The 18,788-nt window shown below is 46.0% G+C and overlaps 1 protein-coding gene across 3 annotated transcripts in view; it reads right to left on the bottom strand.

Moving 5' to 3' along the window:
- The window catches only part of gne (glucosamine (UDP-N-acetyl)-2-epimerase/N-acetylmannosamine kinase), a 49,094-nt gene extending 31,335 nt beyond the window's left edge, over nt 1-17,759 (bottom strand). Inside the window, exons 1-2 of one of the 3 annotated variants that reach the window (XM_041191441.1) lie at nt 17,645-17,759; nt 10,698-10,897 (exon numbers count right to left, since the gene is read on the bottom strand). In XM_041191441.1, the coding sequence (XP_041047375.1) occupies nt 10,698-10,861 (164 nt within the window). In that variant the 5' untranslated portion in view covers nt 10,862-10,897; nt 17,645-17,759. Of the gene's footprint in view, nt 1-4,977; nt 5,125-10,697; nt 10,898-14,251; nt 14,409-17,644 lie in introns of those variants that run through there. The other 2 variants (XM_041191432.1, XM_041191451.1) reach the window with 2 other exon arrangements.
- Between the last annotated feature and the right edge of the window lie 1,029 nt (nt 17,760-18,788).

The following is an 18,788-nucleotide window of genomic DNA, read 5'->3' as shown; positions in this document are numbered from 1 at the left end:
CCAGCGCTTGGCCCATAGCCCTGGAGGCTATGGCAATGCAAGTGAATATCTAAATACTTCTTAAATGTTACGAGAGTTTCTGATTCAACCACCCTTTCAGGCAGTGAGTTCCAGACTCCCACCAACCTCTGGATGAAAAAAATTCTCAACTCCCCTCTTAGCCTTCTACCTCTTACCTTAAATATATGCCCCGTGGTTATTGACCCCTCTGCTAATGGAAAAAGTCTCTTCCTATTCACCCTATCTATGCCCCTCATAATCTTATACATCTCTATCAGGTCCCCTCTCAGCCTTCACTGCTTCAAGGAAAACAACCCCAGCCTATCCAATCTTTCCTCATAGCTCAGACCCTCCAGCCCAGGCAGCATCCTGGTAAATCTCCTCTGCACCCTCTCCAGTGTAACCACATCCTTCCGTTAATGTGATGACCAGAACTGCACACAGTACTCCAGTTGTGGCCTAACCAGTGTTTTATACAGTTTCAGCATAACCTCCCTGCTCTTATATTCTATGTCTCATCTAATAAGAGCAAGTATCCCATATGTCTTCTTAACCACCTTACCTACCTGCCCTGCTACCCTCAGGATCTGTAGATACGCACACCTAGGTCCCTCTGATCCTTAGTACTTTCCAGGGCCCTACCCTTCATAGTGTAATCCCTTGCTTTGTTAGCCCTCCCCATTATTGCCTGTCCCCAGTTGCCCTCGAGAAGGTGATGAGTTGCCTTCTTAAACTGCTGCAGTCCACGTCCTGTAGGCACACTCTTGGTTTAGGAAGGGAGTCCCAGGATTTTAACCCAGTGAACTTCCATCTCACTGAGGCAGCTTCAGGCCAACCACATACAATAATCAGCCTGAAAACTCTGCTCACATTTAGAAAGGTTGGACACTGAGTTTGTTTCCACTGGAGTTCAGAAGAGTGAGGGGTGATTTGATTGAAGTATACAAGATCCTGAATGGCCTTGACAAGGTGGATGTTGAAGGATGTTTCCTCTTGTGGGCAAGTCCAGAACTAGGGGGCAATGTTTTAGAATTAGGGGTCACCCTTTTAGGGCAGAGATGAGGAGAAATCTTTTCTCTCAGAGGGTTGTGCAACTTTGGAACACTCTGCCTCAGAAGGTGGTGGAGGAGGGGTCATTGAATAATTTTAAGGCAGGGGCAGACTGATTCCATTGCCTAACAAGAATCTAAAGTTATTGGGGTTAGGGGAATGTGGAAATCGAAGCACAAAATGATTAGCCATGATCTTATTGAATGGCGGAGCAGGCTCGAGGGGCCAAATGGTCTACTCTTGTTCCTACTTATGTTTGTATGTGACTAATTCCACCACAGAAGCTGACACAATCCGCAATATTCTAAAACAATTAACAACATTCTAAATCAAATAACCCACACCATTCTGAAAAAAATCAATCCATCATATCACCCAGTGTTAATAGATCCTTTAAAGAATTTCAGGATTTGGCTCCGCATTTTTGCCAAAAACTGATCAGTTCTTTCTTGGGCCACAAGCTGTGTATCAAGTTTCATTAAAATCCATCCAATAGTCTTTGAGATATATTGTTTACAAACAGACTAACAAAAAGAGGCAAAAACATTAATAATAACATGGTAATAACAAAGACCTGGTTCAAAAAAAGTGCAGGCATGGGTACTAAATATTCCTGGATGCTAGGTGTTGAGGAATGATAGGGAAGGAAAGAAAGGAGGAGGGTAGACAGTATTGATTTACAATATCTCAGTGCCAGAGAAAGAGGATGCCCTAGAGGGGTCAAGGATAGAATCTATTTGGTTAAAGGTACCACTACACTACTGGATGTATTCTATAGAATCAATTAGTGGAAAGATGTAAAGGACCAAATTTGCAAGGAAGCTACAGTGCAAAAATTACAGTAGTTATAACGGGGTATTTTAATTATCCCAATATAGATTGGGAATGTAATAATGAAAATGCAGAAAGGCAGAAGAATTTCTGAAGTGTGTTCAGGAGAATTTTCTACCACAGTATGTTCTAATCCAACGAGGAAGGTGACAATATAACAAAGGCAAAATACTGCAGATGCTAGAAATCTGAAATAAAAACAGAAAATGCTGGAAAAACTCAGCAGGTCTGGCAGTATCTGTGGAAAGAGAAACAGAGTTAATGTTTTGAGTCCGAATGACTCTTCTTCAGATGGGAGGGTGGCAATGCTGGATCTGGTTTTGGGGAATGAGGTGGGGCAAGAGGATCAAGGAACACTTAGGGGACAATGATCATAATATCATAAGCTTCAGGTTGGCTATGGAAGCCAAAGCAAAAGTAATTGAGGGAAGGCCAATTTCAATGGGGCAAGAATGGATTTGGCCCCGGTAAACTGGAATTAAAGGCTGGCAGGCAAAAGTGTAACAGGATAATGGGCTGCCTTTAAAGAGGAGATAATTTGGGTATAGTCGAGGTACATTCACACAAGGGCGAAAATTATGGCAAAGCCGGAGCTCCATGGATGACGAGTGAGATGGGGAGCAAAATAAAGCCGAGAACAGGTGCATATAACAGAGGTCAGGTGGATAATACAAGTGAGAGCCAAGTTGAGTATAGAAAATTCAGAGGGAAAGTGAAAAAATAAATAAGAGTAACAAAAAGAGAGCATGAGAAGAGGCTGGCCGTCAACATAAAAAGGGAATCCAAGAAGTCTTCTATAGACATTTAAACAGTAAACGAGTTGTAAAAGGAGGATAGAGCCGATTAAAGACCAAAAGGGGGAATTACACATGGAGGCAGAGGGCAAAGTTGTGTTAAATGAGTACTTTGTATCTGTCTTTACCAAGGAAGAAAATGCTGCCAAAATCTGTGAAAAAGCAGGTAGTTGAGGTGTTGGACGGACTAAAAATAGAGAGAGGAGATTTTGGAAAAGGCTGGCTATACTTAAAAAATTGTTAATTCACCAGGGCCAGATAGATGTGTGCAAGGATACGGAGGCACTGGCCATAATCTTCTAACCCCCTCTTGATACAGGGGTGGTGTCAGAGGACTGGAAAATTGCAAACGTTACACTCTTGTTCAAAGAAAATGTAAGGATAAGCCTAGCAACAACTGGCCAGTTTGTTTAACCTTGGTTGTGGCAAAGCTTTTAGAAGTAATAAAGTCACAAACGTGTAGTGATATTATAGATCTGTAAAAAAAAAACCCACATTTTTTTTTTAAATGGACACAAGGAGCCTTAAAATTGGCTGCCAAATCTGACCTTTTACAACAACAATGTTTGTCAAGCTTCCAGAAAGCTCAAGTGGATTGCAAACAAACATACCCAGACATCAGAAGACATTTGAAATTCAATGTGCATTTCCACAAGGGTAAACAGAAACTCATTGGCAGTGGCTTCACTGGAGATATGAATAGCTCTTTCCTATCTCACCAAACCTGGAAGAATTGGAGCCATTCAAGTTAATGGTGGAGACATTTAAAAGGTCAATTGAGTTCTGATGAAGAGTCATACAGACTTGAAGGGTTAACTGTGTTCCTCTCCGCAGATGCTGTCAGACCTGCTGAGTTTTTCCAGCTATTTTTGTTTTTGTAAAAGATCAATTACCTTGGCCAAAAGACAATGGATGGGACAATGTCCCAGACCTTGGTTAGCCCAATAGCTAATGTAGAAGCATGATTCAACAGTTTGGGATAGCAACCATTTTGAGTTTTGAACTATATGAAGTTTGGCTGAGAACAGCCATTTTTGTGCAGAGAATCCAGGAAACCTCTGGAAGACATTTCCAGCCTACAGTTCTCAGCTGAACTATGAACAGTGTGTGAGAGATGGGTTTCTCTCTGCCACCAGGAGTCACAAAGTTAACCAGAGATCATCACTGTTCTGCTGAAAAAGAAATCCAGGCAGTCTTCAAGTGTCGTGCGAGCAGAACCAGTAAAGAAAAGAGACCTTCACTTGCACCCTCCCCAACCTTGCCGACTTGCTAAGCCTACCTACAAAAGTAACCTCCGACTATTTGGCTACAGAAGCCATTGCGGATGCTGAATACAACTCTTGAACTTCAATCCTTGCCTTCACTCCAGACAGCCAACACTTCAATTGCAAGCTATGGGCCTGCAACCAATAAAGGGCTGAACTGAATTTCATCTTTGTAATCTCTTATCCTTAATCTTTGTACGTGTTTAGTTAGTAACTTTATTACTTTGACTTAAGTACATTACAGCAGTGCTTTATAATAAACTAACGTTTCAGGTTTAAGACTAACCTTTGCTGCTGGGTTATTTTTAAATTGAATCACTTGCAAATTAAAAGGGGGATACATACACACAAATTCTTAGCTCACAGTCTACTTTGAGGAAACATCTTTTACGTGGTTGTGACAATAATCTGGCACAAAATTAAAAGTCTTTTTGACAAATCCATGCTGGGTTTCCTTAAGGGAAAATCATGTTTAATTAATTTGATTGAGTTTTTTGATTGAATAACAGAGGGTTGATGAGAGTAATGCAGTTGATGTGGTGTACACAGACTTCCAAAAGGCGTTTGGTGAAGTGTCACATATCATGTTTGTCAACAAAATTGAAGCCAATGGGACAAAAGGGACAGTGGCAGCAGCGATCCGAAGTAAGTTAAGTGACAGAAAGCAGGAGAATAGTGGTGAACAGTTGTTTTCAGGCTGGAGGGATGTTTATAGTGGAGTTCCCCAGAGGTAAATATTAGAACTCCTGCTCTTTTTGTTCTCTAATGAACTAGGCTTGGGTGTGCAGGGCACCATGTATAGATGGCACAAAACCATGAGGAGAATAGTGGTAGACATCAAGAGGACATTTGTTTGTTTTGCATATCTTCACACTCTTCTCCCCTTGCAGAATAGTTTGGCATGTGAAAGGACTTGAGGGCTGAATAATAGCCTGTTGAACTGTGTCATTAACGTTCCAGCTTAGTCATCCAGTCCTGCAGTGGGACACACCGTGTCAACAATGTGCGCCAAATAAGACGCACAGCATGCAACTCACCGAGACTCCCTTGATAGCACCTTCAAAACAAGCAACCTTGTCCATCTAGAAGAACCAGGGTACCAGGCTTCCTGACTTGGAAATATATCGCTGTTCCTTTACTGTCGCTGGATCAAAATCCTGGAACTCCCTCCCTAACAGCACTGTGGGTGTACCTACACCACATGGACTGCAGCGGTTCAAGAAGGCAGCTCACCACCACCTTCTCAAGGGCAACTAGGGATGGGCAATAAATGTTGGCCCAGCCAGCGAAGCCCATATCCTGTGAATGAATAAAAAAAATTGGAGCAAAAGTAAACCATTTGGCCCCCTCGAGCCTGCTCTGCCATTCAATAAGATCATGGCTCATCTGCTTGTGTTTCAAGTTCCACATTCCCATCTACCCCCAATAACCTCGGATTCCCTTGCCTAACAAGAATCTACCTACCTCCACCTTATAAATCTTCAGTAACCCCGCTTCCATCTCCTTCTGATGCAGAGTTCCAAAGTCACACAACCCTCAGAGAAAACATTCCTCTTCTGTCCTATAAAGGTGGCTCTAATTTTAAAACAATGCCCCCGAGTTTTGGACTTACCCACAAGAGGAGTCATCCTTTCAACATCCACCTTGTCAAGACCATTCAGTATCTTATATACTTCAATCAAGTCAGCCCTCACTCTTCTAAATTCCAGTGGAAACAAGCCCAGCCTGTGCAGCATTTCCTCATAAGGCAACCCACTCATTCCAGGCGTCAATCTAGTAAACCTCCTCTGAACCGCCTCCAACACATTAACATCCTTTCTTAAATAAGGAGACCAAAATGGCACACAGTATCTGAGATGTGGTCTCACCAATGCCCTATATAACTGTAGCATAACATCCTTACTTTTATGTTCAATTCCTTTTGTAATAAAGGATTTCATTCTATTAGCCTTTTTGATTACTTGCTGTACCTGCATACTAACTTTTTGTGACTCATGCACAAAAACACCTATATCCCTCCGCACCTCTGAATTCTGCAGTCATTCTCCGTTTAAGTAATACTCTGCTTTTTATTCTTCCTTCTAAAGTGAACAACTTCATATTTTTCCACATTATACTTCATCTGCAAGATTTTTTCCCACCCAACTCAACTTATCTATATATCTGTCTGCAAACTCCTTATGTCTTCTTCACAATCTACTTTCCTACCTATCTTTGTGTTGGGACTTGATTGGTTGCATCTAAGGATATTAAAGGAAGTCACTGCAGAGATAGTGGATGCACTGGTAATAATCTTTCAAGAATCCTTAGATCCTGGAAAAGTCCCAAAGGACTAGAGAACGGCCAATGTAACACCCTTATTCAAAAAGGGAGGAAGACAAAAAACAGATAACAATAGGCCAGTTAGCTTAACATCTGTCATTGGGAAAATGTTAGAGTCTATTATAAAGGATGTAGTAGCAGAGCATTTAGAAATACATAATCTAATCAAGCAGAGTCAGCATTGCTTCATGAAGGGGAAATCATGCCTAACAAATTTATTAGAATTCTTTGAGGTGGTAACAAGCAGGATAGATAAAAGAGGAACCAGATATATATATATTTGGATTTCTGAAAAGCGTTCAATAAGGTACCGCACGTATGGCTACCTAATAAGATAAGAGCCCATGGTGTTGGGGGTGTTATATTATCATGGACAGAGGATCGGCTAACTAATAGAAGACAGAGAGTTGGGATAAGGGGGGCATTTTTGGGATGGCAACCAGGAACTAGTGGAGTGTCACAGGGATCAGTGCTGGGGTCTCAATTATTTACAATATATATTAATGACTTGGATGAGGGAAGTGAATGTACTATCGCCAAGTTTGCGGATGACACAAAAATAGGTGGGAAGACAAGTGTTGAGGATGACACAAGGAGTCTACAGAGGGACACAGACAGGTTAAGTGAGTGGGCAAAAACTTGGCAGATGGAACATAATGTGGGAAAATGTGAGGTTATGCACTTTGGCAGGAAGAATAGAGGAGCTGAATATTATTTAAATGGAGAAAGACTGCAGAAGGCTGCAGCACAGAGAGATTTGGGAGTCCTCGTGCATGAATCACAAAAAGCTAACAAGTTCAACAGGTAATAGGGAAGGCAAATGGAATGTTGGCCTTTGAACAGACAAAGACCCATTTGTGCAAACTCTGTTTTCTGCCAAGCTAGCCAATCCCCTGTCCTGATTAATTTGTTACGCCCTACACCATGAGCTTTTATTTTCTGCAATAACCTTTGATGTGGCACCTTATCAAATGCCTTCTGGAAATAAAAAACAACTCTTTCACTGATATCCTTCAGGAATGGTAGCCTATCACCCCACTTGACTCCAAGTCACATTATGTGGTTGAGTCTTACTGTTCTCTGAATGGCCCAGTAAGCCATCTAGCTGCAAGCAATCATCATCAGCAATAAGAAAACTGGATGGACCTATCGCATCAGGATAAGGGTAACGCATACTCAATCGACTCTGCCATGTTCTCAAAACTAATAACATGGGGTTGTTGCTCAAGCAGGCAAAGTTATTCCACAGCAAAATTTATACAGGTATACTTCTATAAATGTGACCATCAGCCAATAGCCCACATTCCTTCGTCACCTTCCCCAGGTATGTCTCGCTACATGAGAGCAGGGGCAAATGGTTGGAGGTCGACTCCAATATTCTAAAAAAAAGTTCTGGTTTCCATATTATATAAAGGATCTAGGGGCACTAGCGAAGGTGCAAAAGAAAGTCACAAGGATGATACCAAAACTAAGACGTTAAAAGTATAGACTGGGGCTCTTTTCTCTGGAAAAGAGGTGGTCTATGGGTGACCTACAATGTATTTACAGAACAGAAAGGGGTCATTCAGCCCATCATGTCTGTGCTGGCTCTCTGCAAGTGCAACTCACCTAGTCCCACTCCCTTGCCCTTTCCCTATATCCCTGTAAATTTTTTCTTCAGATAATGATCCAATTCCGTTTTGAAAACCACAATTGAATCTGCCTCCTCTGCACTCTCAAGCAGTGCATTCCAGTTCTTAACTCTTCACTGTGTGGAAATCTTTCTCATGTTGCTTCCCCTAGATCTGGATCCTTCAGTCAAAGGGAACCATTTTTTCCTATCTACTCTGCCCAGACCCCTCATGATTTTGATCTCTATCAAATCTCCTCTTAAACTTTTCTTCTCTAAGGAGAACAAACTATCTCCAAACTATCTAAAGTGCCTCACCCCTGGAGTCATCCTGCCTGATGGAGATTTCCAAGATTATGAAAAATTTAACACTAGGGCCACAAACATAAGATAGTCACTAATAAATGGAATAAGGAAATCAGGAGAAATTGATTTAGCCAGAGAGCGGCAAGAATGTAGAGCTCAGTACACATGGAGTGACTGAGACAAATAGCTTAGATGTGTTTAAAGGGAAAATAAATATGAGGGGAACAAGAATAGGAGGTGCTGATAGGGCGAGGTGAAGAGGGATGAAGGAGGTTCATTCACGAGGAGCAGAAACACCAATGTGGAGCATTGAGGTGAGATTGACAGCCCTTGACATCAGGGCAGCATTTGTCAGAGTGAGGCTTCAAGAAGCCCTCGCAAAATTGGAGTCAGTCAATGGGAATCAGGGGGAAAACTCTCCGTTGATTGGAGTCATACCTAGCACAAAGGAAGATGGTTGTGGTTGTTAGAGTTCAGTCATCTCAGTTACAGGACATCACTGCAGGAGTTCCTCAGGGCAGTGTCCTCGGCCCAACCATCTTCAGCTGCTTCATCAATGACCTTCCATCTATCATAAGGTCAGAGATGAGGATGTTTGCACAACGTTCAGGACTATTTGCGACTTCTCAGATACTGAAGCAGTCCATGTCCAAATGCAGCAAGACCTGGACAATATCCAGGCTTGGGCTGACAAGTGGCAAGTAACATTCGCGCCACACAAATGTCAGGCAATGACAAGAGAGAATCCAACCATCACCCCTTGATGTTCAATGGCATTACCATCACTGAATCCCCCACTATCAACATCCTGAGGGTTAGCATTGATCAGAAACTGAACTGGACTAGCCACATAAATATTGTGGCTACAAGGACAGGTCAGAGGCTAGGAATCATGTGACGAGTAACTCACCTCCTGGCTCCCCAAAGCCTGTCCACCATCCACAAGGCACAAGTTATGAGTGTGTTGGAATACTCTCCACTTGTCTGGATGAGTGCAGCACCAACAATACTGTCCAGGACAAGGCAGCCCGTTTGATAGACACCCCTTCTATAAACATTGCCTCCACCACCAATGCACAGTAGCAGCAGTGTGCACCATCTACAAGATGCTACGTAGAAACTCACCAAGGCTCCTTGGGCAGTACCTTCCAAACCCAAGACCACTACCATCTAGAAGGACAAGGGCAGCAGACACACGGGAAAACCACCGTCTGGAAGTTCCCCTCCAAGTCACTCACCATCTTGACTTGGAAATATATCGTCGTTCCTTCACTGTCACTGGGTCAAAATCCTGAAACTCCCTCCCTAACAGCACTGTGGGTGTACCTATACCGCATGGACTGCAGCGGTTCAAAAAGGCAGATCACCACCACCTTCTCAAGGGCAACTTAGGAATGGGCAATAAATGTTGGCCCAGCCAGTGAAGCCCACATCCCATAAAATAAAAAAACGTTGGGCTGAATGACCTGTTTCTGCACTCTAAATTCTTTGTCATGTTAAAGGGTGCAGATAAATTGCAACAGAATATATTTGAAAAAAGTACAAATTGTGCTCAAGGGTAAGGACTCATTCAGGATGACAGGCGGTGAACAATTTAGATTGAGTTGAGAAGAGATGATAAATGTAAGGCCTAGTCTCCAAGGAAAGCAGTGGAGATGGAGAGAGTCAGCAAATTCAAGAACGAACTGGATAGGAATTTGGTGTAGAAAGCAATTCAGCTAAGAGCTATTCTAGCTTAGATTTTAAAAAAAGAACTTTGGGAACAGTAAACGCCCAGCAATGGTCACTTCTAGATCTTTAAGTGCCTATGCATAGCACAGTAAATAATATCCATCTGCTCTAAGGCATCTTACCTAATCCTCAAGCATACACAAGTGAACATTTCAATTCCTCGAACCAGCCATTCTTAATTTCCATCAGAATAAAAAAATCAATTCTTGTCCATGAAATGATGTGAGGGTTTTGAAACAATTAGAGCTGGGAAAGACTATTACCATCGTAGACTAGTATTGAATCCTTGCTGAGAGGTTAAACCACTACTCCAGAATGCATTACCACTCTCTTGTAAAATTTCAGTCTAAGGATAAGAATACTTTAATATGATCGAACAAATTTAGGTCACACAAACTGGTGAAAACATGGCAGCATTAACTGCAAACAGCTCATCTTAGAATAAATGAGAGTTGAGAATGATTGCGTTAGGGTTATTTTGAAACATTTATCACTACTTGAAAGGGAATTGGATAATTATAGGAGCAGGAAGAACATGAAAAGGTAGAGGGGAATGGGGTTAAGATGAAAGCACCATAACACACTGCTGTCATTTCTATGATTATAAAGGAAGAGATCACATTCTTCACCTCTTAACTAGAGGTACCGGTGAGGTTTGTCTGGCTACCTACTCACTACCTGTGAAATGCACCAAATTAAAGGAATACAATTCCATCTGAAGATGCATCATAAACTACATAGCAACTAATGGTTCCATTCTTGTCATTGAAGAGAGTTCAATCTACTTACCCATAGTCATCAATTAAATGAGATCCTAAAACAACCACTTTCAGATCAAAAAGATCAGGTTGTTCCTTGATGCCAAACATAATGGGTGCGAGCTTGGAGTAATCTGCACGGTTACAGGTGGCAACACAGATTCGCAGCTTCTTCCTGTTCTTATTTTTCTCCATGGTTTCCTAATTTTCAATATCTTAATGGATCAAATCCTGAAAAAAAACCAAATGAGATTTATATAAATCTGCAGCGCTATGTCAAAACCTGTTTAATGGGGTACGTTTACTGATGAGCAAAATTCAAATACATATAGTAAGAATGTATGTACGGCATTCCTCTCTGCACTAAATGGGTTTAAAACTACATGAATATAATAAAAAGTACAAAGTTGAAAATTGAGTGGCGAATATAATCACATTTTATTATAATGTTCTAAAAATTAAAGTTCTCTTAAATCAGTACCAGCATTAGCTGTGGAGCACAGTTTAGGAAAATGATCCCGTGTACGAATGTGTTCATTTAGAACATATTTCAGGAGTAGGGAGAACTGGTATTTGAGTGAGACAGTCCCTGTCTGTTGTCTTCCTGGAACTCCAACAAGTCCCTGCATGGTCACAGTTGTATCGTTGGACTGGGACACATTCCCTGCCTCATCCACCCATCTCCTCTGCACAGAAAAGCTCAGTGGATAATACTGAAGACCAATTCATTTTGCTTTTGACCTTAAGAACCCTTCACTGAAATCACATTTTAATCTATTGCAGCTAGGTGGCACACACCAACCTCAGGGAACACGTTTCTCCTAACCTGCCCTCCCACCCCCCTGACCCATCCCATCCCGGGGAGCATGTTTCCCCTAAACCCCTCCACCCATCCCATCCCGGGCAGCATGTTTCCCCTAAACCCCCCACCCACCACGTCCTAGGGAGTGTGTTTTGTCCCCCACCCCTCCCATCCTGGGGAGTGTGCTCTCCCCACCTCTCCTATCCCAGGGAGTGCATTTCCTTCTCCTGCCCCACATCCTGGGCAGCATGTCCCACAAAGGATTTTTGGATTGGAGAATTGCAAATATCACACCCTTTTCTGAACAATGGTGTAAGGATGAACAGACAACTACAGACCTATGAGTTTAACCTTGGTGCTGGGAAAACTTTTAGAAACAATAATCTGGGACAAAATTAACACCACTTGGACAAATTTAGAGTTATTAAGGAAACTCAGCATGGATTTGTCAAGGGCAAATTAAGTTTGACTAATTTGGTTGAGTATTCCAATGAAGTAACAGAGTTGATAAGGGTAATGCATTGATGGACTTCCAAAAGGCATTTGATAAAGTGCTACATAAAAGGCTTTTCAACAAAGTTGAAGCCCATGGAATAACAGGGAAAGTGGCAACATGGAAACAAAGTTAGCTGAAAAGCAGAAAACATTGGCGAACAGTTGGTTTTCGGACTGGAGGAAGGCGTTTATAGTGGGGTTCCTCAGAGGCTGATACTAGAGCCACTGCTTTTCTTGCTTTTATTTATGGTTTAGACTTGGGTATGCGGGACACAATTGCAAAGTCTGCAGATGACAAATAACTTGGGAGTATTGCGAGCTGTGAGGAGGACAGTGATAGGCTTCAATGGGACATAAACAGACTGATTGCACATGTGGCAGATGAAATTGAGAAGTGTGAAGTGATACATTTTGGTAGCAAGAACAAGGAGAGTCAATATAAAATACAGGATACAATTCTAAAGGTGGTGCAATAGCAGGGAGACCTGCTAGAATACGTGCACAAATCATTGGAGGTGGCAGGCCAGTTCAGAAAGTGGCTAATAAGGGATCCTAGGCTGTAAAGAGGCATACAGTACAAAAGCCAGGAAGTCTGGCCTCAACTGGAGTATTGAGTCCAATTGTGAGTACAATTTAGGAAGAATGTGAAGGTCTTAGGGAGGGCGCAGAAAAAATTCACATGAATGGTTCCAGGGATGAGGAACTTCAGTAACGAGGATAGACTGGAGATCTGGGGTTTTTCTCCTTGGGAAACAGAAAGCTGAGGAGATTTGATAGAAGTGAAAGGTTTGAACAATTTTAGCTAGAAGGGTCTTTTAGTAAAAATAAAATATAAACAGAAAAGCAGATGGGAGAATAGATGTGTTTTAGACAGGATAAGAAATGAGACAGGCAAGCTAGTAAAACAAAGAACAAGGCCAGGATATGTGTGTTGAGATCAGGGAGGCCAAGATTCCTGCACAACCAGCAATATATGGAGGTCTTGGAAGGATGAGAACACCGTCTAGTATCTGTACACATGGGAAACAAGTAACTGAGACTGAAGAAGCATGTGATTAGAAATTGACAAGATTAGAATATGTGTACGTGACCAAAGGCGTATATAAGGAGTGAACACTTGTAACTTTTTAAGTGTACAGTCTTGACTATCCAAGGCTCTGTCTCTCCCTGTGTACACATGAATAATAAACAATCAAAATCTGTACCTGAGTTTCCTGATGGTTTGTCAAGGCGGACTACAACAGAAGTGTTCAAAATGAAGGGGGATTTTGACAGAGTGGATAGGGAGAAAATCTTACCATTGGCAGAACAATCAAAATCTAGAGGACACTGATTTAAGATGAACAACAAAAAAATCAAAGGTGACATGAGGAAAAGCAGTATTTTTTTTAAAACTGAGTGAGTGGTTAGGATCTGAAATGCACTGCCTGAGCGTGTCATGGTTGTAGATTTAATTGAGGATTTCAGAGGGGAACCGGGAGTAGTTTATAGAGCCCCTAACGTTGATGCACTGTAGGACAGGAATCAAGTAGTAATGGAACAAAAACAGAAAATGCTGGGAAAACCCAACAGGTTTGGCAGCAGCTGTGGAGCAAGGAACAGAGTTGACGTTTTTAGTTCATATGACTCTTCCTCAGAACGAAAGAAAAGTAGAAATGTGATGAAATTTATACTGTTTAAGGGGATTGGAGCAGGTGAAGCTGGATAGAAGGCCAGCGATAGGTGGGAACTAAGGAGAGATTGACAAAGATGTCATGGACACAAGTCAAAGGGTAAGTTAATAGTAGTGTGAAGACAAAAGAAGGTGCTGATAGTGGCATAAAGGTAAGAAATAATGGGGTTTTTAAGAAAGTTACTGCAATATTCATAGATAATTTTAATCTTCATATAGAATGGAAAAATCAAATTAGCAAAGGTAGCCTTGAAGAGGAGTTCACAGGGTGTATTGGGACGGTTCCTAGGAACAATACATTCTGGAATCAACCAGGGAACAGGCCATTTTATAGAATCATAGAATAGTTACAGCACAGAAGGCCACTTGGGCAGTCATGTCTGTGCTGGTTCTCTGAAGGAGCAATTGACCTAGAGTCACCGTGCTGCCCATCCCATCCCACCCTCCAAGACTGCCTTCTCCTGTAACCCTGCATATTCTCTCTTTTTGGATAATAATCCAATTCCATCTTGAATACCTCAATTGAATCTGCCTCCACCACACTCTCAAACAAAATATTCTAGATCCTAAGAACTCAGCGTGAACTCATGTTACCATTGCTTCTTTTGCCAATTACCTTAAATCTGTGTCCTCTGGTTCTCCATCTTTATACCAATGGGAACCATTTCTCCCCCTCTCTTCAGATAAGGTACGGATAGTAAAAGATCCTCGAGGTAAGATTCATCATAACATGATAGAATTCCACATTCAGTTTGATAGTGAGAAATCTGGGTCTGAAACCAGTATCTTAAACTTAAATAAAGGCAATTACAAAGGCATGAAGATAGAGCTGACTAAAGTTTACTGAGAAGAGAGATATGTTGAGATGGTGCATAAGCAGTGACAGATATTTAAGAGAAATCTCAACCTTCAACCAAGATATATTCCGTTGAGGAAAAAAAGACTACTCCATGGCCAACTAAGGAACATAAAGATGGTCTCCAATTGAAAAAAAGTTGTACAATGATGTGAACATTAATGGAAAGCCAGAAAATTGCAAAAATTTTAGAAATCAGTAAAGGTTGTGTAAAAGAGTTAAATAGGGAGAAAATAGATTGAGACTAACATGAAATATAAAAAGTGTGCAAGGTCTTCTACAAGGGTATAAAAAGGAAGAGAGCAGCTGAAGTAAACATTGGTCCCTTAGAGGATGAGACTGGGAACTCAATGGGGAAACAAGGAAACTGCAGAGACTTTGAACAAGTATTCAGTTTGTGTCTTTACAGGAGGAGACACAAAGCATCCCAAGAATAGTAGAAAATCAAGGGACATAAGGGAGGGAGGAACTTACAGCTTTCAATATCACTAGAGACAAAGTACTAGGAAAACTAATGGTACTAAAGACTGACAAGCCCCCTGACCCAGTGACCCACATCCTGGGGTCTTAAAAGAAGTGGCTACAGAGATAGTGAATGTTTTGATTCTGGAAAACCGCAAATATAACATTTCTATTCAAGAAAGTGGCTGCAGAGTCACCCCCCCAACCCCCTCCAAATCCCCACACCCCCTAACCTCAAATCCCCCCACCTCCAATTCCCCACCCCCAACCCCAAATCCCCACACCCCCTCCAAATCGCCCCACCCCCAATTCCCCACCCCCCAACCCCCAAATCCCCACACCCCCTCCCCAAATCCCCACCCCCCAACCCCAAATCCCCACACCCCCTCCCCAAATCCCCACACCCCCTCCCCAAATCCCCACCCCCCAACCCCAAATCCCCACACCCCCTCCCCGAATCCCCACACCCCCTCCCCAAATCCCCACACCCCCTCCAAATCCCCACACCCCCTCCCCAAATCCCCACACCCCCTCCAAATCCCCACACCCCCTCCAAATCCCCACACCCCCTCCAAATCCCCACACCCCCTCCCCGAATCCCCACACCCCCTCCCCGAATCCCCACACCCCCTCCCCAAATCCCCACACCCCCCTCCCCAAATCCCCACACCCCCTCCCCGAATCCCCACACCCCCTCCCCGAATCCCCACACCCCCTCCCCAAATCCCCACACCCCCTCCCCAAATCCCCACACCCCCTCCCCAAATCCCCACACCCCCTCCCCAAATCCCCACACCCCCTCCCCAAATCCCCACACCCCCTCCCCAAATCCCCACACCCCCTCCCCAAATCCCCACACCCCCTCCCCAAATCCCCACACCCCCTCCCCAAATCCCCACACCCCCTCCCCAAATCCCCACACCCCCTCCCCAAATCCCCACACCCCCTCCCCAAATCCCCACACCCCCTCCCCAAATCCCCACACCCCCTCCCCAAATCCCCACACCCCCTCCCAAATCCCCACACCCCCTCCCCAAATCCCCACACCCCCTCCCCAAATCCCCACACCCCCTCCCCAAATCCCCACACCCCCTCCCCAAATCCCCACACCCCCTCCCCAAATCCCCACACCCCCTCCCCAAATCCCCACACCCCCTCCCCGAATCCCCACACCCCCTCCCCAAATCCCCACACCCCCTCCCCAAATCCCCACACCCCCTCCCCAATCCCCACACCCCCTCCCCAAATCCCCACACCCCCTCCCCAAATCCCCACACCCCTCCCCAAATCCCCACACCCCCCTCCCCAAATCCCCACACCCCCTCCCCAAATCCCCACACCCCCTCCCCAAATCCCCACACCCCCTCCCCAAATCCCCACTCCCCCTCCAAATCCCCACACCCCTCCCCAATCCCCACACCCCTCCCCAAATCCCCACACCCCTCCCCAAATCCCCACACCCCCTCCCAAATCCCCACACCCCCTCCCCAAATCCCCACACCCCCTCCCCAAATCCCCACACCCCCTCCCAAATCCCCACACCCCCTCCCCAAATCCCCACACCCCCTCCCCAAATCCCCACACCCCCTCCCAAATCCCCACACCCCCTCCCCAAATCCCCACACCCCCTCCAAATCCCCACACCCCCTCCCCAAATCCCCACACCCCCTCCCCAAATCCCCACACCCCCTCCCCAAATCCCCACACCCCCTCCCCAAATCCCCACACCCCCTCCCCAAATCCCCACACCCCACCCTCCCAAATCCCCACACCCCCTCCCCAAATCCCCACACCCCCTCCCCAAATCCCCACACCCCCTCCCCAAATCCCCACACCCCCTCCCCAAATCCCCACACCCCCTCCAAATCCCCACACCCCCTCCCCAAATCCCCACACCCCCTCCCCAAATCCCCACACCCCCTCCCCAAATCCCCACACCCCCCTCCCCAAATCCCCACACCCCCTCCAAATCCTCACACCCCCTCCCCGAATCCCCACACCCCCTCCAAATCCCCACACCCCCTCCAAATCCCACACCCCCTCCCCGAATCCCCACACCCCCTCCCCAAATCCCCACACCCCCTCCAAATCCCCACACCCCCTCCAAATCCCCACACCCCCTCCAAATCCCCACACCCCCACACCCCCTCCCCAAATCCCCACACCCCCTCCCCAAATCCCCACACCCCCTCCCCAAATCCCCACACCCCCTCCCCAAATCCCCACACCCCCTCCAAATCCTCACACCCCCTCCCCAAATCCCCACACCCCCTCCAAATCCCCACACCCCCTCCCCAAATCCCCACACCCCCTCCAAATCCCCACACCCCCTCCCCAAATCCCCACACCCCCTCCAAATCCCCACACCCCCTCCAAATCCCCACACCCCCTCCAAATCCCCACACCCCCTCCCCAAATCCCCACCCCCCCTCCCCAAATCCCCACACCCCCTCCCCAAATCCCCACACCCCCTCCCCACACCCCCTCCCCAAATCCCCACACCCCCTCCCCACCCCCCCTCCCCAAATCCCACACCCCCTCCCCAAATCCCCACACCCCCCCCGGGTCATTCCCTATATCCCCCCCGCCCGGGTCGGGTTCCTTTCCCTACACCCATCCCCTCCCCGGCCATTTCCCCCCCCCCCCCCCCCCCCCGGGGTCTTGCTCCTTTCCCGGGGTTTTTCCTCTTACCTTTCAGTTGTCCGTCCGTTTCCGTCCCACAATCCCCTCCCCCGACCGCCGCTCCTCCAGGGGACGGTTCCACCAGCCGAATCGCCAGACGCAGTGACGTGGCAGGAAGTGGGTGGGTCCCTGCGTTACCATGGTTCCGGTCATCAGGGGGCGGGGCCCCGAGTTGCCATGGTTCCGTACGTCAGGGGGCGGGGCCCCGAGTTGCCATGGTTCCGTACGTCAGGGGGCGGGACCCCGAGTTGCCATGGTTCTGCCGTCAGGGGGCGGGGCCCCGAGTTGCCATGGTTCCGTACGTCAGGGGGCGGGACTTCGAGTTGCCATGGTTCCGCCCATCAGGGGTGTGGCCCCAAGTTGCCATGGTTCCGGCCATCAGGGGCGGGGCCCCGAGTTGCCTTGGTTCCGGCCGTCAGGGGTGTGGCCCCAAGTTGCCATGGTTCCGGCCATCAGGGGCGGGGCCCCGTGTTGCCATGGTTCCGGCCATCAGGGGCGGGGCCCCGTGTTGCCATGGTTCCTAAGGCTTGCGGTTCTGGAGACGGAGTGGGCGCTGGATACTGGCTCAGGGGGTGAGGGTCCCTTCATCCAGCAGCAGCCCAGGGCCCATGAGACACAGCTTAACACTGAACTACACAGGACGGCTGACAGTCTCCGTCAAAGAGAGAGAGAGATTTTAAAGGAGGAGAGAGAGGTTCAGGGAGGCAGGCCCAGAGCTGAGGACAGTGGCAGCTGAAGGATGGAAACCTAAATTGGAGGATGCAGAATGTGAACTGATGGTTGTCACTTAACTGAACTTTACTTCCACTTTACACTGATCCAGAATAAGTTGGGAAGTACTTCTGGCCACAATGTGGCACTGTGAGTTTGTTGCCTCTCTAACGTATTTGACACATTCTTATAGCATCAGAGAGACGGTGGGGGTGGGGGGGGGAGAGACTGCAAGATGACACCTTGAGGAGGTGACTAGGTATGTAGATATGGGTAGTGTAGATGATGTAGTCCACGTGGACTTCTCACACGGGAGACTGGTCAAGGTGGTGAGAGCCCATGGGATCCAGGGCAATTTGGCAAATTGGATTCAAAATTGGCTTAGTGGCAGGAGGCAGAGGGTGAAGGTCAAAGGCTGTTTTTGTGACTGGAGGCCTGTGTC

The sequence above is a fragment of the Carcharodon carcharias genome, chromosome 1, assembly GCF_017639515.1.
Source record: "Carcharodon carcharias isolate sCarCar2 chromosome 1, sCarCar2.pri, whole genome shotgun sequence".
In the NCBI taxonomy this organism is placed as follows: Eukaryota; Metazoa; Chordata; class Chondrichthyes; order Lamniformes; family Lamnidae; genus Carcharodon; species Carcharodon carcharias.
The sequence above is the reverse complement of the archived record's forward strand: the minus strand, read 5'-3'. Positions and strand labels throughout refer to the sequence as shown.